Below are 24,160 nucleotides of genomic sequence, written 5' to 3' on the forward strand. Positions count from 1 at the left end.
AAAAGGCAGCTGATTAATACCCTTAGAGGGTCTATTGTCTGCATCCTGTCACCAGAGGAGAAACAGCTGTTTACAGTTTGTTTATTCATCTCCCTTTGGAGTCTTTGGTGGAAACACAAATGCTTGTTCTCTGGGGCGCAATTCAGCATCTGAAGGGAGTAAAGAAAACGGTGTTTATTTTTAACAGGATAAAGAGGGGGGACTCTTACGAAGTTTGGACACTAGTAGGAAAACAGCTCTCTGGGAGGCACCAGGCCTTGTAGCTACATCTTGCATAATCTTAGGCTTTCAAGGGTTGCTTGAGAGTCTGTTCTGACTCCCAAAAGAAAATCTAGGCTCAGATCGTGGGGATCAGCCCAACAGCAGGGTCACGTGGGCACCCACGGGTATGAGAGTGTTAGAACAGCTCTTCAGGCTTGGAAGTGAGACAGCAAGGCACCTAGAGAAAGTAGCCATCTGCTATTAAATACAGATGGCAGGCACCCTACACAGGGCCACCCCGGACACCAGACTGGGCACCGCAGGAAGTGCCCAGAGAGGGAGAAATCCAGGCAGTGATCTGCTCGAGAAACCAAGCTCCAGAGTCTACGACTGCACGGTCCAGGGGAAGGGGCACCTTTTCTCTACATAAACACTGCTTTCTGGCCAGTCCATGCCCCTACCGAGAGTGAGCCCTTTCCTGTAATTCACATGAAAGCCCTATGTAGCAACCTCCAAGCAGACACTGTTCACTGGCCCACGCTCAAAACCCGCAGGAAGAATTGCGGCCACCCTTCCTTCCTCACCCAGGGCTGCTTCTGGATCCCACCACCTTTTCTTCTTCTTTCATTATATTCATCCTTCTGGACAAAAAGGCTAAAACCCACAAATTCTCCATCTATTCCAGTTTCCCCATGAGGTTTGCCTATACCGTAGAGTTCAGCAAAGCCCCTTGGCAAGTCTGAGAAGGAAGAGATGTTGCTGGAAAACTTCCACTTGGTCTCTGGGCATCTGACTATGAGCTGTGGGCCCTATTCCCTCAGGGTTGGAAGACAGGGAAGAGTTCACATCCCTTTAAGAAACATGGGGTCAGGGACACAGAGGGACCATGGTCAGGCTTGGGTAAAGGATAGGAGAACGAAGAAGAAAAGGTCGAAGGGGACACAAAGATAAAGGAAGTTCTGGCTCAAGGTCGGCACTAAGCCCACAAGTTCAAACACACCCCACAGACTAGCCTTCACCTCTTGTGCTTGAAGGCCCCAAAATATCTCCTCATTTCAATCCCATCGGTCTCCCCGCTGTTCCCAGCAAGGTCCCACGGGGGATGGCAGCAAAGGGAAAGGATGCACCCGGAGACACAGCACCATCTAGATGGCGTCTCCCACTCCCCGCTCTCAGAGAGCACCTCACCCCCACGCCCGAACGCTCCAGGTCTAAGATACCCACTTGGCTGCAGCACAGCTAAGTGTCCACATGCACCCAACTCGCAGCATGTGTGATGATCCTTTAGAACTGCACCTGTCTCCCTCTAACAGGCCACTCTTCCTTCTCAGAGCACTCACCACCTTCTCACCAGGGCAGGGCTTGGCAAACTCTTGACCCGCGGGCTAACTCTGGCCTACACCTGCTTTTGTAAATAAAGTTTTACTGCAACACAGCCACACCCACTTGTTCACACACTGTCCAAGGTTGTTTTCACCATGCCTCTGAGGCACAGCTGAGTCAATGTGGCTCCATGGTATTTACTATCTGGCCCTTTACAGATAATCTGCCCTCCCTGCTCTAGAGGGTTTGTTTGTACATTTACTAAAACATCTATTATTTATTATCTGCCCACCCCTCTATAATGAACTCCACAAGGCAGGGTCCACTGTTTTGTTCACATACATATTTCAAGCCCTTAGAACGGCACCTGGAAGGTACTAGGCACTCCGTAAATATTTACTGAATGGATGGGTGAATGACCCCACAATCGGGCAGGTGACATCATCCCATTTTGCACAGGAGGAAGTGAGCCTCCAGGGGCCCCACAGCACTGAGCAGGTTTCACAGATGGTTTGTGAAGGCGTCAGGATTTGAACTCGGGTGATCCCACTAAAGAGGGCAGACTCTTCTTTAAACCATTGTGTGGCTTTTGGATTGACACTGAATCTCTTCGGCTGGTCTGTCCATCCTTTCTCATGTTGCTTTCCTCACAGAGCTGGTGAGAGGACCAACGGAGATAATAGCTGTGGCTTTATTTTATGTATGTATGTACTATTTATATTTCAGCACTACCTTAGTCAACCATCACTGTAAGCATCTGAAGAAGGGACCACTGTCATCCCCATCTTACAGATGGAACACTGAGGCAGAGGTAACACGACTGGTCCAAGCTCAAACAAAGAGTGAGCAAGCTCAGGCCCTGAGACTACACAGTACCTACTGCCTCTTCTAGAATGAAGTGGACTAAACAAGCCTCAAAGTGTCATGTTCAGAAAACACAGTACCCCTCCCAACCTTGAGGGTCAGATACACTTTCAGAAACCACATCTGCTTTCAGTTCTGCTGCTGGTCAGACAATGGGAGGTGGGAGAAGAACCCCAAGCCATCATTCCCATGAGACCCTTCTAAAGTCTCAGGAGGTTGTTGTGAATCCAAGACAACCTGGGGACCCATACTCGGAAGGGAGGCTCAGCCAACCCTCAATGGGAAACAGCCCAACCCAACCAGAGCCCAGGCTACCCCTCCTCCCAGCCTCCCCCACCAGAGGGCTCAGAGCAGCTGACACCACCCCAAGTCCAGAGGTCCTGGACAAGCTTGCTGGGCAGACAAGATGGGGCTTCAGAATGTCCCCTGGACTCAAGGGAGAAGGGAGGTCATTCCTGCTTAGTCCCTCCCTTGGCAAGCCTGCAGACTTGGATCTCCGAAAATGGTTTTCACAACTCAGTTATCGGCAATCAATTATTCACGGCCTCACTTCCCACAAACTCACAGACTGTCACTGTTAGCAAGATAATTTCTGGACTCTGCCCAGCAGCCCTGCTCTAAGCTGCCAAGCGACCCACCGTTTGTTTCTTCCCTTCCCTACAGACCCCGAGCCTGCCAGCCACTACCCACACCACAACACTGCACGAGAGAGGGGTGGGGACAGCCCCTCCATGCTCAGAGCCCCAGGGGCACTGCCCCCAGGCTGTGTGACTCACTTCGGGCTTTGGGGCAGAACAGCTGATCTCAGTTTAATCCAACTGGAAAATAGGGCTCAAGAATTCCAGACCCTCTGCCAGGCTCTGGGATAAATCCCACATTATTTTATAAAATGCTTTGGGCTCTGAAAACATTGTGTTCTGCAAAAAAAGCATGACCGGGAGGGTCTCCCAGACATGCTGTCACCCTGCCAAGTTCATGGTCAAGAACGTTTGGTACTTGGCAGGGGCTAATGAGACATCGAGACTACCATTATTAGCACTCGCCCTCTGAAAACCTTGAGGTGTCCTTCAGAAACACATTGCCACATCCTGGGAAGAAGGAGAAGGATGTTATTTGGCAGGCTTGGAAAATACCTTTGGGTTCAGGCATAAGAAACACCTGTGGCTGAGCACTAGTTCTGCTGCTTAAACAAGCATTGCCTTCTACGCAGGCCATGTTTTCCCTCTCCACACCTCAGTTTCCGCATCTGTAAAATGGGAGAGTAATAGTACCTACCCCCCTGGGGATACAGTAAGGACTGAATAAAATGGAATGTAAAGCACCTTGCTCGGCACATCACAGATAGCGTGGCCTCTTTAATTAAATCTAAGACACTGTCAGACACTGAGATGCACAACTGACTAACAGTTTAGGGCAATAGTGTATGTTAGGAAGCATTAAAGAAATGTACACATCAATTATAAAGTTTATCCTAGACATCAGGAATGTTATTTATTAAATAGAAAAATATGCATCTTAAAATGAGGTCAATTATTATTATTATTATAACCACTGTGTTAATTTTAGGTGAGAAAGCAGGCAAAACAAGGCTATGTGACTGATTCCAGGCCACAGAGCCACTCATGGTTGAGCTGGGGACAGGATGCAGTCCCCACACCACTCTAGCAGAAGGAGGTGGAGAAGAGGTAGAGTCAGTCAGGCAACTCCTCCTCTCCTCTAGTATCTTCCTCTTCCCCCTCAGATTTAAAGCGATAATAATAATAAGCACTTTATGATGATGAGTATGTGCCCAGACACTGTTCTAAATGAACGACATATATCATTTCTCCCAATAGCCCTCTGAAGTACATACCATTATCCTCCCCATTTTACAGATGAAGAAACTGAGGCACGGGGAGTCTGCCTAAGTTGCCCTAACTCACACAGCTGGTGACAGGACCAGGACCTGAACTCAGGCAGTACAGCATCAGAGTCCATGTGCTTACCTATTCCACTGTACTGCGTCCTCCAACGGAGACCAACAGGGACATCTTAGGGAATGAGAGGGGAGTGGCATAAAAATGTCACACCATGTCCCTGCTCTCTCTCTCTCTCACACACACACACACACACACACACGGAACAGTTCCTATAAACCTGGAGAGTACATCGCCTTTTTCCTAGGGTGAGGCCGAGTCTGTGCCTCTCCTCTTGTGTCTGCCCTACTGCCACAACTGCTTGTGGCTGGCTGAGCGTGAAGGGCAGGCCAAGCCTGCAGCCCCAGCCTGGGTGAAGGCTCTGACCACAGCCACCAGCCTCTCACTCATCCGCCTGTGGGCATGGAGAGTGGGAGACCCTGAAGAGGGCAGAACCAGATGAGCACCTGCTGCAGAGGCCTCCCAGACAGGCAGCAGCTGGAACAGGGTACCCTCCAATTATCAATTACATCAAAAGGACTCAGCATGAAGTAAGACAGTGGTTAAGAGCGTGGGCTCCATCCCAGCCTGCCTGGGTTAGAATGCAGATCTGCCCCTTTCCACCAGTGCAACCTTGGAAAAATTACTTCCCCTCTCTGTGCCCCACTTCCTGTATCCACAAAATAGTGCCTTCAACAACACACACATCACAGGGTGTTGGAAGCATGAAATGTAAGATGTCTGGCACATCCTAAGTGCTTAATAAATGGTAGCTGCTGCTATTCCTTATTATTTAATTATTACTACTATGCATCTTCATAAACATCCTCACCCACAGACCTCTGCATCAGGTGCTAAGAACACAAAGTGAGCTCGAAGGTGTTGTCGGTATGGTCAAGGAGCTGAGAAGAAAACACATAACATGATCCTAACTTCTAGAAAAATCTCTGGCCTTTGGATCTTAAAATGTCATTTTAAAGTGGGGATCCACAGCCTTTGATCTTTGAGCATTTCTTCATCTGATCTTCCAGGCAATTTCTAAAAGAATCAAAGACATGTACTGAGCAACTCCTATGTACCATTTTTGTTCCAGCACTGGGGACACCCAGACAGAATACATGGGCCAGAGACCAGCCAGGATGCCAGTGTAAAATGCCAGGAAGCTCTTCAAGAGACTGGAGATTATCATCTGGTGAAAGGAAGGCAGGTTTGGCACAGGGGTGCGGGGGCAAATACGGCCCCTTTCTGCTCGCCACCACGAGCACACATGGAGTAGGTGGATAAGGATCCTAGCTACTCCCTCTGCTGGGTGCTGATCACAGCTGGAAGGAGGAAAGACATGTGCAACTAGGGCACAGGAAACCAAAAAAGAACTAAAATTGCAGAGCATAGGGACCTAGTAATCCCTTAGCTTGTTTCAAAGATGGGAAGACAGAAGCCTTGAGAGACTGCCCAAAGCCATGCCAAGTGACATGCCGAACAAGGACTGGTCCCCAGGTGTCCCAGCTCCTGGAAGTCCTATCTCTTCACCCGGCTCTGACAGTGCAAGCTGTCGCCGCAAAGCACAACCCCCACCACAGACAGCCACTGCTGCCAGGCCCGGGGCCAGTGGTCCCCGCTCTGCCATTTCTCCAGGTTGATGCTGCCAGGCTGGGGTTGGTGCAGGACGCCACCATCAATCACCGGCCTTCAGAATGGCACACAGGACAGGTGGGTTTTGATGTGGAGATGAGAGAAGAGAAAACGTTCAGAGTTAGGGACATCACTCTGGAGGGGCAGGTGGGGATGTCTAAGGGCCCTGCAAAGAGAGGAGTGCTTTCTGCTGAGACAGGTTGGTGGTAAAGGCAGAGCTCTGAAAAGACTACTGGAGACAGAAAGGTTCTGTACAACCAAGAGCGAACTTCTTTCATTTGTTCAAGCCCCACCTCCAAATGTCACGTCTAAACCAGTCAATCGATGCTTTCAGATTTCAGGAAAACGGAGATGATGAATCCACTAACCCACCTGCAGGAAACCTTCCATAACAGAAAGCTGTCCAGTGACCCTCAGCCTCTGAGGATCCTCCTACCTGTTCTCTCCCCAGCTGACGTTTACGCTTTTGTGCATGGAAGTCACACTCTGTCCCCCTCTTCCTCCAGTCATGCCTGGACTCCTCCTACTTATTTCATCTTACACGTTACTTCCTCAGAAAAGCCTGCCTTGATGATGACCCTGCCCCCTTCATTACTTACTGTCCTCTTTACCAGGATAGGAACTATAAGTGGGCAGGGACCCTGTTTGGTTCACTGTTCCTAGCATGGTGCCTGGCACACAGCAGGCCCTCAGTAGTATTTGCTGAATGAATGAATGAATAAGTACTGTGAATGTTCTGTACAGCTACATGCTCACATACAACTTCCAGCACATGAGGCACAGTAGATTACAAATGAATGTTGCTGGGAGCACATCAAAGTTAATGCCCAACCAACAAAGCTGGCTTCCTGTTTTTGTCACAGAGTAGCCCTGTGCTTAGCAACATGGAAGCCCTTCGCCCATCTTCCCAGGGTCCACACTCCAGTCCCCTCCGAACCCCAACAGGTAACTCCAGGACAAGGAGAAGCCTGTCTTTACAAGACCTAGGAAGGCTCTAAGCCTGGACACAGAGTTCCCTGGGAACCAGTAGGAGAGTCAGCATATTCTACAAAATAACAGTATACCCTCCCAGCCCAGCCTTATTATTCTTAAAGGTAAGAAGAGGAAGTTGGTCAGTAGGAAAAAAAAAAAGTAGGGTTTGCTCTGCTTTGATGTGGGTGGGCTAAGAGAAAACTTCTCCTAATCTGCCACACCAAATTATATGAAATCGTAATGACTCCTCCTGCTACCCACTGCTTCCTTTACTGAGCAGCTGCAATAAGCACTGAGCAACCAGCTGGAGTCAGAAGCACGCAGCCTGCTCACAGGGTCTCACCTGGGAGGAACCAGAGTAACGTCTTGTGCTGTTGAGTCTTCAGAGAAGCCTGAGGCACTATGTTCTGGTGTCTGTGACCTGTTCTATGGATTTCTGCTTATATTTGTATCAATCTCCTTCTAACTTTCATCCTCAACATAAAAAATAAATACAACTGGGACTCTTAATTATTTTAATCTGTTGTGTTTCATGTCAAAAGCTAAAGTCCTCTTAAAAATAGGCTATTAATTTTCCTTGGTGCACAGTTTTGGCCTCATCCCATGGGTTTTGATACGAGGTATTTCATTTTCATGAATCACCCTATAATCCGAAATTCCAAGTTTGGTTTCCTCTTTAAGAATTATTTAAAGAAGTTTTATTTGTTTAAATTTTCAAAGTATCTGTGTTTTAAAGATACATATTTTTAATTTTTAAAAAATGTATTGATTTTGGAGAGAGAGAGAGAAAGGGAGAGGGAGATATGTTGCGGGGTGGGGAGAAACATCAATTTGTTGTTCCACTTTTATACATTCCCTGGTTGACTCTTGTATGTGCCCTGACCAGGGATTGAACCCACGACCTTGGTATATCGGGATGATGTTCTAACCAACTGAGCTACCTGGCCAGGGCTAGAGAATAACTTTTTAATATATCTTATTGTTTCATAAATGAAGCCTGGAAGATTTCTGCTTCTGAAATCTATTAGGTTTCTTTTGAGATAAATTAATCAATTTTAATTAGGGCATCTTAGAACATCTAGAAAATAGTCTTTAAAAAGAAAACACCATCTCCTAAAATAAACACACACACACACATACTTTGTAAAGGGTTTCATAAAATGCTTACCAAACGTTTTAAAAAGTTTTATCTTTTCAGAAGTAAATATCCAAATAAAGGAAGAAAACGAACCATCAAGCTTGGGGGAGAGGTGGGGGAGGGTGGGGAGGGTGGGGGAGGGGTGGAGAAGATGAGCAGAACAACCCGAATGGAAGGATGAGGTCCCTCTGAGCAGAACCCCACATCCCAGAACCACACCCACCATGGCACTGCACCCCTACTGGAAAGACTAAAGCTGAGGCTGCCAAAGACTGAGTCAGACACCACATTAATTTAGGCTGAGGCGGGGGCTTTCATTTCACTATCCCCTTCACCACTGAATCCAACTGTCCTCCAAAAAACCCTCTAAAATATGCAGCTAAAAGTCTTGTCTTGTGACATTCCTGAAGTTTATTAATTGCACAAGGCACAAAGCAGAGGCTGGATGAAAACCAAGACTTTACTCCTAGTCAAGTGTGCTGGCTCCAAGAAGGAAACTGACAGGACTCTTTGACGAGACCCAGAAAGAATATGAAGTCATTGTTCAAGCAGTGCCAAGCAAACCTGAAACATGGGTGGGTCCTAGGGAATCCTGACGCTCTTCTCCCCACCCTGGCAGTGCCTTCGCCTGCAAAAGTGGAACAGCCAATGGGAAAGGCCTGGACTGGCGTGCAGGAACTGACGCGGGACCGGTGCTGTTAAGCAAGACTGACAACACGCACGATGGCGCCTCCTCAGGGGACTCTCCGAGCTCCCCTGCTGCGGCCACGTACCACACAGGCACTCCCTGAAGCAATGTTTCAGCACAGTGTTTCAATGTAAAATGACACATGCTACTGTAGGCTAGAGATACTATTCGGATGTAGAGCTGGATTCATCTGCTGCCCAGCAAGAAAACCAGAGCAGCGAGAGATAAACAGTTTGAAGTCAATCAAAGCAGTGAGTGACATCAAAAAAAAAATTCTCCTAATTCTGCCAGATCTGTTTTGTCACAAAAAGATAAAAAGTCCTTTGGACAATATGGCTTCGGGAAGACAAATTAAACGATGGCACTATTTCCAAAAGCAACGAAAGCAGTCAACATCGGGCATGTCCCAATATCCTGGAAGGTACTGGGATGGCGGAGCAGCAAGGCATGCATGAGCTGTGGTTCTGCTGAGCCTCTATTTTGCAAGAGGAATCACTCTTTTGAAAGTCAGCCTTGGTTCAGAGTTTCACCACACGAAAGTACCACTAAGCTTTGCTCTCTAGCAGGAAAAGTAAGACTTCTACACTAAAATACATGTGTCAAAGCAATCTGGTAATAAAAAGAAGACAACAGTGGTTATAACCACTCCTCTCCTAGGAGGAGAATAGTACCCAAATATTTGTTTAGCAAAAACCATGCACGAGAATGTTCACAGCAGTGATCTTTGTAACGGTCCCAAACTGAAAAACTTCCAAACTCCTACAAGCAAGCAGAATGAGTGTGTAGTTGTGGTCTATTCCACAATGAAATATTACACAGCAACATAGTTAGATAAGTACAAAGACACAGAACAGTGGAGAGACAAGGCCAGCAAACACTTCCGTAAAGGCTCCGACAGTGAACAGCTTGGGCTCTGCGGGCCACGTGGCCTCAGCTAAGAGGACTCAACTCAGCAGCCGTGGGGAAAAAGCAGCCAAGGCCCCAGTGTTAATGAAGGGACATGGCCAAGTTCCCACACAGCTTTATGTATGCACACTGGAACTTAAATTTCACATAGTTTTCACAGGGCTTGAAATATAATTCTTCTTTTGATGTTTTCCCAACCATTTATTTAAAAATGCAAACTCCATCCTTAGCGCACAAGCCGCACACGTGGAAACAGACAAGGGGCAGAACTTGGCCCAAGGACCGCAGTTTGCCGAAGCAGGACACAATCTCACATAACTTAATCTCGTGTGATGCTAGGCCAAACACGCAGGCACAAAAGAGGACGTACCGTAGGATTCTATCCCTAAATAGAGGCAGAAGTAACGTATGGGATCGGAAGTCTTCATAAAGGTTCCCCAGGGAGAGGTGGCAACCAGAAGTGGGAAATGACAGGGATGGGGGGGGGTGGCGGGAGTCATAATGCTCTGGGTTTTGTATCTGAGTCCTGGTTACTGGAGCGTGGCCATGTGGTTGGCTATACATTCTTGATTTGTACAAGTATGTTCTACTTCAAGTGAAATTAGCAAGGTGTTAAAATAAAGGCAGGGCCATTCAATCAACTTCAAAAGCAGAAGTGTAAAGAGAACCACAGATATCCAATTAAATGAATCCTTCAGTGTGGCCAGGTATCAGCGAATGCTGGAGTACTGAAGAATATTTAACGATTAAGGGCAGATGTAAATCACTTTTCCTCTAGCTGTTATCGCATTTGCTTCTAGGGTGAGGTGCATTTCATGGTTTAAGGGAGGATGGGACCAACAGATTGCGGTCGGGTTGTTTTCCTCAATGTTTTGTATGAAAGGAGGACCGTTACAAGCCTCATTACAAGCTCCTCCCTGCATGGAAATCTGCCATCAATACTGTTGGCGTAAACAGCATCTGGCAACACACGTGACCCTCAACCTGTAGCGAAACCTGTGCTGGACCCACAGAAAGGAGAAAGGCCAAGCCGGGCTTCCAATTTGATTCCGAGAGAATATGCAGTTAATTATTTTCTCCCACAGTTAGCAGCTGAGTCTCACTGAAATTCATGCTTGTAATTATCGCTGTAATTATTATTTTAATACAAATCAGGACTTATCAAAATATTACCCTGTAGATGCTGCCTCACTGCTGCGAGGCTATAGATGAAGGGCAGGCAGATGCTCGGCCCCTGCCTGCCTGGCGGGCTAGGACGGCGGGAACCTTGGTGAGGTACCACGGTCAGTCTGCCAGCTTCACCACTGCCCACATCCATGGTCATTTCCAACCTGTCCTCTCCTTAGAGATAGAGAGTCATGCTCCGCATTTTACGTCATAGTTAGACTTTGGGTGACTTTCTCACTGCTGGGCCTCGGCGGTTCCATCCAGGCAATGGACAAACAACGGCAACCCTTTTACGGAGCTCTCTGAAAAGCTCCTAAGTGAACCGCTTTGTTAAAGCACTCTGTGCGGCACACTCGTGGCATTTGACACACAGTCTCCCTGGTCACCTCACTGAGTTCAAATTCCAAGTCTAAGGCTCTGTGACTCTGGGCAATCCCTTCCTCTCTCAATGCCTCAGTTTTCTCACCTGTGAATGGGGACAATACCATAAGATTGCTGTAATGATTAAAGGAGATAATCCACGAGATGCTGCTGAGCACAGTGCCTGGCACATAGTGAACATTTAATAGATAATAGCAATTATTACTTATCATTATTATCATTGACTGCAGAGTTGTAAACTCGAATCCTAACGGTAGTCTTGCAGGTAACACTACTAGTAAGCAAAGTAGACCAGTGCCCCTGTGGCAAACTGGAATGTGGAATGCCCTGCAGAGAAGTCTTCCCCCCTCCCTCAAATTGTGATATCTATAGGAATAAAGGCCAGAATTTCACATTTTTAACAGGCTGCCAGGGGCATCAACACTCCTCCCTCCTTCCCTCCAGTACCGGACTGATGGGGACACAGGGACAGGTGCTTGGCCATAGAGGCCTGCCAGTCCAACTAGGGGGTGGACCTATCAAAAGCCCGCAAAAGCTTGAGAAATTGATTATTTTGAAAAAGCACCTGGTCCATCCCAACCCCAAGCTAATGTAACCCCAGGGGAACAAAGAACTGTGTTCACTCTCTCTCTCTCATGGTCCACACTCATCTCATTCCTTTGCACATTTTCTCTCACCCAGTAGCAAGAAACCATGTGGGCCTGGCAGCTACCTGTGCCCACGGCAGAAGGCGTGAGCTCCAAAAGACTAAGCCTAAATATGAAGCAGGAACTCTGGACACTGGCTTTTGTTTTGGCCTTCCTGGGGACACGCTGGGTTTTTTTCATGGCAGCACAGAGAGAGATGGACACAGGGGCAGCCTACACTGGAAACCTGGGGGCAGCTTCACTTTCCACCCCAATAAAGCTTGCCACCTCACAGTCTCCTGTGCCTGGGTCCTTGGGATGCTTTCCTTCGGATTCCATGGAAGAGCCTGATTTCCACTGACAACAAAATAACTGATTTTAAAGTGTTGGCCAGAAATTTTTTAAAATTTTTAATGAAAAAAAAAAAAGGAGAAGAAGAAACAAAGAAAACCCATCAGTAGCCCAGATCTGACCCACAGAAGCCAGGTCACTTGGTCAGAACTTTCTAGTTTCCACTTTTGTTGGGGGGTTTATACCACCTGCTCAATCCAACAAAAAGTTCACTTGCTCTACATGACTTTTGTTTTACCCTAAAAGGAAGCCAAAACAGTCGTCACCCTCTCACCTAAAGAGTGTTAATAATCCAGTCCGCACAGCCTTTGCAAGCCTCCCAGGTTCGCTCTTAACACCTTCCCTGAAGTCATCCCCACCTTGTTCTGTCATCACCTCATCTTCTAAACAAGAGGGGAATCAGAGGTAACAATTCAACAAGTGTTGTTCAATACAAATAGGAGGAAGAGCAGGTAATGAGGGCAGTGTGCATCAGGAATGAATCTTCTGTAATGCCGGATGACAAGCAAATGCGGTTCTCTGTTAGTATCTTTTATAACAGCTGCCCCTTCTGAGCTGGGGAGAAGAGAGAGAAAGTAACAGAGACAATGAAAAGGCTTTTATTTCAAAGAGAACACCTGCAAAGCACGGTCCCGCATTAAAAAATAAACAGAAAACAGCCACTAGCCTAGCAAAAAAAAAAGGAAAGTATTCCCCATTACATCTCTAATTAATAAAGCCCCACTTCACAAGGAAAGAAGAAAAATAGAGAGTGAATTTTCCATGTCCCCAAAGAAAAGGGAGCTTAATGAGGTAACCACTGTATTACTTGATCCATTTAATTTGGCCTTAATACTATCCTTAAATAATGTATATGTTGGCTCCTCATCACCACAAACATTTGTTTATTTTATTAACGTTGAGTCTGTTTGACTGTTAACACTTTGCAAAATTATGATGCCGTCCTTGGGCTCTGTTTATATTGCTTCTCCCCTTGCTCGTTATAAAGTAATTAGTTGTCTCCGCTGCCCTTTCAAATTGCTTTCAGAGTTCTGCCAAAGTTCTGTTATCCTGGTTCCGAATAAGAGAGAGAATCTTGGTTCAGGGTTAAGTTAACGCAGTCGTTCGGGCGCACTCAGGGACTTACTCATCACAGGTAATTCCATGTTCAACACGTGAATGACTCCATTGCAAAGACTCAATAGGAAACAAATGAAGAGATGCACAGGAAGGGTCCAAACCCAAGTCCAGAAGCTGGTCCTGGGGAGCCCCATAACTGTAGGAGCAGCACAGACAGCAACCGAGGACACCAGACAGGGCCCATGATGGGGGGCACCCCTCAAACGGACCTAGAGCACAGTTCCTCCTAATGTCTACTTTAGGAAAGACATCTACCTTAATGTCCTTCCACTTGAACTTCAGAACAAGACAGCATGGCTATTTCCCAGAGGAGAAGGGTTTCATTTATTGATTGATTGGTTGATTGCATTTTTTAAGGCTCCTCCATTACGGTTCACATTTACTATTATTTTGCATTAGTTTCAGGTGTACGACCTCATGGTTGGACAATCACATCCTTTACCAAATGTTCCCCAGGAGAGGGCGTCTTTAAAATGGTGAAGCCACCACTGGCCAAACCTGAGTCATTCCATGACCTCCCTGACCGTCATTCACCACCCAAGCTAAGGTGGGAATTAAGATTACAGTTAGGGTTTCATACTATAATTTATGTGTTTTCATTATGTTAACTAACTTTTCCCTAAATGCCAAGTGACCCACACAGTAGGCAACAAGAGCTCTAATGTTGTCGCTTGAAATGTCTGGTTATATTTATATATTCCCCCTAGTAGACATTCAAAGAACTATACAGCTGTCGCACGTTTAAAAAGGAAAGTTCACCCAGGAAGCAGGGGAGGGGTGCAGCTGGGGCACTGTGGACGGTCTGCTTCCCGGTCTGGGTGCGGGCGACCTGGATGGGCGTGGTTCCTAAAAACCCATCAAGCAGGGCAGTTACGATAATGGGCACTTTTGTCTGTATACTCTATTTTGGTTTTAAAAATCATTAAAAGTATGCACGGTTTTAAAAACGAATAAACGCCGTGCAGCAGGAATAGAAGCTCTGTGCCGAGAGCTGCTCTCCTGAAGACTGTGTGCCACGCAGCACCTTCAGCTGCTGCGGAGTCAGGGCCCCTGGGGTCTGCCTGGAACAACCCTGGCAGACGGTGTCTGTCCAAAATAAGTGCTCCACCAAAAATAAATACAATTAGTCCACCCAATTTAAAATGGATCCTCACGCATGGCCTCTTCATTTCTCTCAGCACCCCAACTTTCTGTCACTGCACTTGTGACAATTCGACTGTTTAAAATGTTCTTGTCCATTTTTGTTTGGGGGTCACCCTACTCCCAGACCATAAGCCACAGGAGGGCAAGGGCACTGATGTCTTGCTTGCCTTGCCCTCCACCCCCGTCCGCACACAGCGCCCGGGCCCCCGCAGGCCCTCGTCCTCTACCTGCTGAATTAACGGGCACATGGATGGGTGGGTCGGAAGCCGCTGGTGGGTTTTCCTCATCCGTTTGCTCCTTGTCCCCAGGGACTCCAAGGCCATGGGAGGGAAGCACTGGGATGAACCTTTCACCTTCTTCTGCTCTAAGACAGACCCTGTCGGACACTCACATGGGTTGTCTGAGCCTCAAAGTGCTTTCTCAACTGTTTATTGAATCACATCCTCACAAGCTGGTGAGGATGGTGGGCCTGTTCACATCCCCCAGCAGAAGTGCCAGTTTACCCCCGACAGAGTCGGCACCCACCCCAGGTGCTGCGGAATGTTCCATTCTGCCATTGGCCCCGCTACTCGCTGACTACTCTCAACATCCCAAGACACGTTCATGGAGGGCAAGGGTGTGGGGAGCACAGAGATAGCATCTTACACTCACCCCAACAAAAGGGAAATCAGTTTACCAAATTGTAGAATTGATTCTATTTTAGTCGTAGATGTTGCCTCCGCAACGGTTTAATGCTCGTAAGAATTTGCATGCTCTGGGTATATGCCAACAGCAAGGGTGGGAAGGAAACCTCCATCGTGCCTGTCAGAAGGCAAAGGCAGTCGAGGTAAATAAGTGCTGTGAATAAACCACACGGGGATAACTGAAAGGTGACCACAGGTACTTATTTTAGCTTGTCACAGTGAACACGAAGCTCTTCCAAACAGAGGTGGCCAACGTAACAGCCTAGAAGGGCCAGTCAAGTATCGTAGGTGAAAGAGGAAATACTGGGGTGGGGAGACCTGGAGGGTCTCGGGGAAGCCCCGCCTTGGCTTGCCCAGTCGACGGAAAGAGAGAATGTGGGCCCGGTGCTACCAGATCTCGTGACTTTTTACAGGCATTTAAAAAATCCACATCGTGTTATATAGCACATCCTAATCCCTACATTTCAATGCCTTTCTATTTTAGTGCACTGTTCAGGCCAAACTCAACCTCCCCACAAGCCAGGAATCTGAGGACCCCTCCCGCAGCACGGCTCTCTCATGGTGAGGCTGCATCAGGAAAGAAGATGGGACACTGACCAGGAACCAGAGCTGTGCCTCCTCACAGGCCCTCGCAGGCAGCACGACAGGAATGGCAGAGCCAGGCTGTGAACCTCTGAGGTCAGAGTTCTGCCCCCCAAACAAACACCAGCATCTGACCACCTACTCTCCTGCAAACCTCAGGCAAGCTCATTGCTCATCTCTGGGCTTCTTTATTTACTTAAAAAAAAAAAAAAAAAGGAGTTTGAACTGCATGAGTGCAGCAGTCCAGGCCAGGTATCCACCAGTTTTTGGGGGGTGGGACACTTGAAGGCTTCCAGGCCCTGAATCACACCTGGCCCCCACCTGTCCAGAGGGCACCTTCCTCTTGCCCAAGAGGCCACCATGGGAAAAGAGGATCAGCAGTGAACTGGGGCAGGAAGTGAAAGAATCCTCTCTGACGACAGGCCATTTATTAGCAGTGGCCCTAACCCTCGCCTGCTGGACTGGTCCTTCCTGAGGGCAGGGAGCACAGGTCCCTGTTCGCAGAGGCAGTTCCGGTGCTGGGCACAGTGCCTGGTGCGCTCTCACGCTGGAGTGGCAGATGGGCGGGTGGATGGATGCAGGGACACGTGGATAGATGGGTGCGTGCACGGTTATGAGGGAGGTGAAGCAGTAAGAGGCAAGGGACCAAGGCCTGACTGACTCTGAACCAAGGATTTGGAGTCACCACCAACCTTGAATTCCTAGTTCGGTTACTTCCCAGCTGTTTAACTTTAATCCAGCTTACTGCCTTAATTTTTATTCTTTATAATCAGTAAAATAGAGATGAGACTAATAGCCCTTATCATGCAGGATGTTGTAAGGATTGGATGAGATCACGTCGTCTATCTGGTAGGGAGAAACCCGCTTTTTCCTCCTCATCATTTATTTGTATCACAGTTTACAGTGTCTGTGCCCCAGTGGGGGACCTTCACAGCAACCTCTCCACCCCATACATCTGACTCCCTTGGGCTTAAAGAATCCTTGAGGCTCAGGATTACAGCAAAGGATTTCCAGGGAGGGGAAATGCTGGTCATTATCGTCCATGACACAGGAGCCTGGATTAGATGCCCTGATAAGCCAGCAGTCACCTGGCTAGAACAAACCAGACCTGAGACAGAACAAATCCTGTGTTGTTTTTTTTTCTTTTTTTTTGGGCCTTCAGAGGGCCCTGAAGAGGGAAGGCTTCCCCCTAAAAGACTCAAGAATGCCTTTAGGGGACATTCTTCCCCAACTGGCTGGGTGTTTGGATGACTGTCTCCCTGCTCACCAACTACAGTGTTGAAGGGGTTAAGGTGACACTCACCCAGCCCCTGTCCTGTCACCTGCTTGGTAATGTCTCTGGTTTCCAATAGAGGAGGGGCAGCCCTAACCACAGGGATCAGAGGGGCACAACCTGATGAGTATCTGCGGGCAAACGGGTAGTTTCTGTTGCAGGCGGAAGCAGTGCCCACAAGATGATCAGACTCAGAGATACCGCCCTGCTTCGGCCAGTCGCTTTTAGGGGCAAGTCACGGGCTCCGCCAGAAAGAACCAAAGAGCGGAGCAGCAGGAAGCCTGCTGAGGATGAACAAAAGGCTGTTTCCACTACTCGAGGACCTTTGCACAGAATTTTCTTCCCCCTCCTCCCCTGGCCAGAGAAAGCTGCATTCAAAACACTCCCCTCCAGCCAACGTGGCAGTTCAATTATTCCCTAGGATGCATTCTGTGTGTTTCACTACAGCGGGACACTTTCCTGTCCAGGGGTCACTGGGGCTGTCCTTGGTGCTGGGCATGGTGCTGGAGCCAACTACTTATGTGCCTTCTTAGATGAGTTTTGATTCCAAGGTTGAGGACCTTTGCAAGATGCTTCTAAGAGGAACGTTATAGAGGAGTGGTTAAGCGCACAGACTGCCTCGGTTCAAATCCCAGCTCTGCCATTTGTAACTAGACCTTGGGAAGGCTGCTTATGCTCCCTCTGCCTCGGTTTCCTCACTGTAGCATGAGATTTAAATAAGTTAAGATTTGTAAAGCACCGCGAACAGCTTCTGGTTGTATTCAGCACCGTGACCTGTTGGCTACTGAAACTACATTTAGTACATGCTTGAAATAATAAAGGACTTAAAACAGTGCCTGGCACATTGTAACTGCTATATAAGGATCATTACTGCTATTCATATTATTGTTACCCTTCTATTTGTCACATTATTTAAGGGTCTGACTCAATAAAAACCGCATATCTGCTCTTCTTTTTGGGTTGGTGCATTTTTAGGAATCTGCAAGAAGTGAGTAAACGCATATGAAGATTTTCAGAAATGATTTGGCTGCACAGCCAAGGAGCTCAGACATCTGTCCATCAACTGGAATGGAGGCAGAACCGGGTTTGGATCCCAGTCCTGCTCCTCCCCAGCATCGTACTCTTGGTGAACAAGCTGCTTCCCCTCCCCAAGCCTCAGTTTCTTCATCTGTGAAATGGGCACAGCAACAGTTCTAATGCGCAGAGTTGGGAAGAGTCATTGAGACAGCGGCATAATTATCTGCAAAGCCCTCGTTATTCCTGCCACACAACCAACATCATACGACCAGCAATTTCTAGCCAAATGCTCTTAGTCTCAATTTTGTATGAGCTGGGTTACACATTCTTCCATCCTGAATTTTGTTTTTGGTGGGGGGTGAGCACAATGTCTGCAAAATACCTAAGGATGCTTCGCATACAGCTGACACTTAATAAATGTTAGTAGCCCCTCCCCTAGCACATTCCGCCCTGCTCTGGGGAGACACAACAGGAGACAGATGTTTTCTTCTTCCTTGGATTTCTCTCAACCTTTACGTGGCATGGGAACATGGATGCTAATTGCAAAAAAAAACCCTGCTTATTTTCAAACACGCTAGGAGTTTCTTTTTTAAAGAACAACAGCTCACATTTGAGCATTTAATCATGTGCCAGGCACAAATCAGTTCACAAATGTTGTTACAGTTCATCCTCACACAACGCTCTGAGGTGGCCTTGATTTTCAGAGGGACGAAATGGGTCGAAGAACAGAGGCCGGAACTTGGACCCAGGTATGTCAGACCCAAGGATTCTTAACCAACTTTCTCTCAATAGTGCTAAGACCTGGCATACATTTCCTGCAACTTTCTCTCCTGTTCCCACAGCCCATCCTTTAAAATTGGGTTTTGCTGGGGATTAGTTTCTGCTTATTATTATTTTTTCCCAAAGTATTTTTTCTTTGTTTCTGATAGAACGGGGGCAGGGTCAATAAAAGTAGGCAGAAAGAAAGGGAGAAAAAGGAGAGTTATCACACGTGACAAGTCTTAGGGCAGTATTAAGCAAAAGACAGAGAAGCCAGTCTTTACCCCCCAGTCAGTCAATCACACTGGCTCCACCCATTTCAGTCTCTGCACACAGATTTACGGCCACACTGGTCACATACTGCTCTGGGTGGGGGGCAGACCCTTGCTGCAGAGATATTCTAATGGATATTTCATTTTCTGGAAAACACACAGGCATGGGCATACCACACACACACACACACACGTGCTCTCTCAAAATGATGTCAAGTATCTACTCTAGCTCAATACACCAAATTTTCTTTTCTGTTAAGAACACAGATCAAAACTGGACAATTCCCAGCAAACAGGAACTTATGTTTTGGCTTTCTATTTGCAAAGCAGTAATAAGTATTTTGTCATTCAACCTTCTGGAAGATGTTTTTTTAAAAAGAATTTGTAGATGACAGAGAAAGTCTAAGTGTAGAGAGACTGAGTGGAAAGTACCTATATACAAGGCGAGGAAAAAGTAGGTTTACAGTTGTTTGTGTGGGAAATAATGAATGATACAATAATGAATGCATAATAATACAAGAATAAACTGTATTTTGCATACTCACAACTGTAAACCTGTTTTTGCCTCACACTGAATATATATTATATATACGCACACACTGTAAACATACAAAACATATATACCTGTGTGTATAATCACTTCTCCTTTTATTTATCTATTTTATTTAACATTTTCCAGTATGTGATTAAGCAGATGGCAACATGTGCAGTAAGATAAATATTGCTCAATGATGCATATATCTGTATACAAAGTGTAATGCATTGCTCAAGCAAAATAAAACTCCATTCAGAATGTGAAAAAAACAAACCGTCAATAAAATACCCTCTGTTCTCTGTGGTCTCCAAACATTTGGATAGAAAGAAAAGCTACGCCTCTGAGGCTGGTAGAACTGGAGGCGCTCTGGATACAGCGAACCAGTTTTTCAAAGTCACTGCCACTGTCGGAAAACATCCTGAGTTATCTGAGTAATGTGAAGCATGCGGAATTTCTGCTGAAAAATCAACATTTCAAAGAGATCAGACAATACCAAGACCCTGTTTCCTTTAAGAGTGTGTGTGCGTGCAGGGTAATAAAAATTAGGTTTCTTGAATGAAACTTACTGAATAACAGTTTATCAAAGGGCACAAGCAATAAACGTGAGGACTTCTCGAGGATCACTGGCAGCAAAGGGAAAGAAAGTGAACAGTCCTTACATGAACACACACAGTTCTCCTTCACTTTCTCCCAATCTATTCAGAACCTGTAGTATGATCTTTCTGACACTCTCTCTAGTGTCCTCCTCTTTTTATGAGTGAGCCCAACTGTTTCTTAAATTCTGAGATGACAGTCAAATCCACAGCTTATTGGAGACCCAAAGAAAAAATATCAGTGTCATAGCCACAAAACTCAGCTACAATCCAGCCAATAATTCTAATATTTAAGAGCTTTGAAAGAGGCTGAAAGGAAAAGGGAAGCTTATAAATCTTTTAGGGCTGTGCCCATCTTGCCACCATCCTCACCCTCTCAGACTAATCCGACTACGTCTGTTTAGAAAACTGAGCGTTTCCTCCTGGCTCCTTAAAATGAACCAAAAGTAAAAGCAGGTCCTTTGACTGGGGTGCAGCTCCTCAAACATAAAATGTACATGTGCAGAAGCTGTGGGAGGGTGGACACAAGGAAGCGGCCAAGATCTGCTTTAGAAAATGCTCTGTGCTCAGTGCCTGCCTGACACTCTTTGGGACACACCCACCACCACCACCAGGGCCACAGATTCCTTCTGTAAGCAAGAAGCACAACTGCCCACCGGACCCCACCCCCAGACCTCAACAGAGCAGAGTTAATTAAGCACCATCTCCCAAGCCTGTGCCTCATCAGCTCTTCACAAGAGCCATCTGTAAAATCACAGGGAATTTGTTTTTCAACGTCCTTCTCCGGAATCCAAAGCACCATGCCAAGCAGCTCCATCAGGGTCTGCAACGAACCTCATGTTGCAAGGACCTCAGTGGCTTGAGAAATGGTCTGGTCCTCTCCTAGCATGCAATCCAAGCTCAGGCAACACCAGACTTTGGGAACAGCCTGCCCCCTTCTGGTCTCCTTGAGCTCTGTGGAAGGGCAGGGGCTGGGGGGTGGGGGTGGGAGGGACACACGGACAGAGGAGGACAGACTCCTGGCCCCACTCAGCAAGTCAGCACTGTGATGTCAGGACCTAGCAGGACATAGGGCTACATGGTGTGTGTGTGGCAGTGGGGGAGGTAGGCAAGGGAAACGAGAAAACACAAACATAAAATTCAAATCCAGGAGACACAACAGAAAACAATAGCATGGTAGAAAATTATGAAGAAGGGGGAGGGAGAAAAAAGAAAAAAAAACATGTACATGTCTACATCGGAAGGTGAAGAAATTGAGACACTGGGAGACATGGATGGGTGCCAGTAACTGAATTGCAGAGCAAAGCAGAGTTTCAGAAAAGCAAAGCAACTCTGCCACTGGAACTGGCATTCCAAAGGGAATAAAAAAGGAAGAATGTCACACTCTCACCTACCTTCCCAACTGCTAACTACTCTGTGGCTGTGCTGGGAGGTGAGAGAATAAGACACTGAACTGAATGCACAAAGTGGAGAGGTGGACAGAGTACGCAAGTGTCAGAGACCCAGCAAGAACCTCGACAGCCAGGCCTCTTTCCTCCTCTCTACTAGTTTCAACAGGTGATATTTACACCCAAAGACACCCCAGGTGTGAACCTCAGGTGCAAAGGATAAAGTAAGTCCCGTGCTAGTCCTACAAGTGTTCCCACGTGGGACCAGCAGTGCATGACCCGAACCCCTCCCACCCACCTCCCAGTAAGGCTCTGAATCCAGGAAGAACTTCTAATTGCATTTTTGCCCTAACCACCCCTGGCGTTCAAAGGGGAGTACCCCTTGCCGCAAATAAGAGGCTGCAGGTCATTGGAAATGTTCTTGTTCTCCATCAGGAATCTCAACCCATTGTCCTCCCCACAAAAGGAGAGAAAGAGGGCTCCCTGCTACCCACACAGACCAGCCACCAGCAACAGGACCTGCCATCACATCACCAGCCTAGTGGCGCAAAGAGCTGCACTCTAGCAAAGAGGGTCGCCTCGACGCCAAAGAAGTTTAGCAGAGCAACAAGCATCACAGTGTCTGAAGCCAGCCTTCAGTAAAGGCTCCTGAAGTGACGAACGACAGAGACATGTGTTCAGTGTCTAGGGATCCTGTAACTACCCCTTGCTGTCCAAGAGCTAGATTTCCGGTAATCGAGTGGCACGTTGAAGACAAAGACAGATGAAGATAAAGACAGAGTCACAGCACTCCTTTTGCCTTAAGACAGACACACCCACCAAAACCGAGACCCTGGCCCAGAACTGGGGACTCTGACTTCCAGTTCTGAGAGCTCCGAGTTCAGTGAACTCAGTAAGAATGCCCAAAGAAGGTATGAAAGGCACCCCTGGAGTTGAGGACAGTAGGAAGACACCCAGATGGCCCCAAAAGACCTGCGGAAGGAAGAGTTTCAGAGCCGGGACCAAGGAGAGAGCACAGAAAACCCACAGCAGCCCACCTCATGATGGCGTGGTGGGACACAGCTGGCGACAGGAATCTGCTACACACGACACAGAGAGCCAGAGACACCACCTAGGAGAAGGGGTCATGCTCTGACACTGGAGAGCAGGGTGAGGAAAGTCAGATAGGGCACAAGGAAAGGGCAAGGTTAGAGACTGATAAGGTAAAGGCAGGAGTCAGACATGCAGAGATGGGAGTAAGACCCAAACTAAGACCAGGCACCCTACACTGAGTCCTGATTCAGGGACAAGGCTGGGGACTTGGGACACCGATCCCAGACCCCGTCTCAGTCCAGGGCAAAGAAATAAGGCAGCGAACCAGGCACTGAGTTGTCTGCACCCAGCTCGGTAAAAACCAGAGACGCTGCGAGATCCACCCTTGAGCAGCGGCTGAAGACACCGGGCACCATCCACTCACTCAGACAGGGTTTGAGGCACCAATCACCTACATGCCTAGAGCAAGTAGGAGCGCCCATAACGAGTGATGGGGAACAGGCACCCAGCCAGCTCCTGTAACCCCCAAAGCACCTCCTCTGGAGATAACTTCCCCAGACCCCAAGGGGGCAGTCCTCAGACTCAAGATGGGGCAGCCCCCGGCCCCTAAGCTTTGGCAGGGTCCCCACCCCGACTTCCAGGGAAAAGGGATGTGGTGCCAGCAAGCTTGAGGAGTCCCAGTCTGATGACCAGGGCTCAAGGACTGGGGGGCGTGGGGCCAGGGCTGCTTGGCCCCCTTCCTTCCTCCCTCTGGGACGCAAGCCGAAGGGACATCTTACCAGAGCGTGTGCGGGCAGTGCCCCTCGGCTGGCCGGCTGCTGTGCCCAGGGTTCTCCGGCGCCGCCTCCCCGTGCCCGCGCTGGGGGCCCCCGTCCTCCGCGGCTGCCGCCGCCTCCTCCACGGGCTGCAGCGGGCTCGGCGGGCAGGTCCCGGCGCTCGCGGCGCGGGGCCGGGGCTGGAGGCGGCTGCTCGGCGCCGCCGACCGCTGCGCCCCCGAGGCGCTCCCCGGCCCCAGAGTCGAGGCTGCTGAAATTCCACACGACCAGCGTCTGCAGCAGCAGCACGGTGAGTGCCGCGAGCAGCGCCGAGTGCGAGCGCCGGGCCAGCCTCCGGGCGCACGGCGCCGCCACCATCTTCGGAGCGCGGCGGACAAGCGGGGCTCGGGGACCCGGGGCGCTCCGGGCCGCCCCCGCGCAGCCCGTGGCTCGTGCGGCCGCCGGCTGCCACTCGGGCTCCTGCTCGGGCCGCTGCCGCCGCCTCGGCTCACTGCTGTTTCTCCTCCTCCTCTGCCGCCGCCGCCGCCGCCGCCACTGCCGCCGCCTCCACCGCCGCGGCGCGGAGTTTTCAGACGGGCAGAGACCCGGACGTCACCAGGAGGAGGGGAAGGCGGGGAGGCGGGGAGCGGGAGGCCGCGGAGAGGGGCGCCGGCGCGCGCTCTCGGGGGACGGCACGCAGGGACGGGTGGCGGTGCCCAACCCGCGGGGCTTCCCCTCCCCACATCCCTCCCCCCGAGGGGCGGGTGACCGGGAACCGGCTGGGGGGACGCGGGCTGAGGTGGGGAGAGGCGGGGCCTAGAGGTGGAGCGAGGGAAGAAAAAGGAGGAGGGAAAAGAAGGGGGTG

At 48.6% G+C, this 24,160-nt stretch overlaps 1 protein-coding gene across 2 annotated transcripts in view; it reads right to left on the reverse strand.

Moving 5' to 3' along the window:
• Positions 1-23,867, reverse strand: part of XYLT1 (xylosyltransferase 1) — a 302,373-nt gene extending 278,506 nt beyond the window's left edge. For both annotated transcript variants that reach the window (XM_037153120.2, XM_037153119.2), the window contains exon 1: positions 23,320-23,867. In XM_037153120.2, coding sequence (XP_037009015.2) covers positions 23,320-23,673 — 354 coding nt within the window. In that variant the 5' untranslated portion in view covers positions 23,674-23,867. The remainder of the gene's footprint in view (positions 1-23,319) is intronic.
• Positions 23,868-24,160: the final 293 nt, after the last annotated feature.

Source organism: Artibeus jamaicensis, unplaced genomic scaffold, assembly GCF_021234435.1.
Source record: "Artibeus jamaicensis isolate MK-2021 breed Jamaican fruit bat unplaced genomic scaffold, CSHL_Jam_final contig_729, whole genome shotgun sequence".
Lineage (NCBI taxonomy): Eukaryota > Metazoa > Chordata > Mammalia > Chiroptera > Phyllostomidae > Artibeus > Artibeus jamaicensis.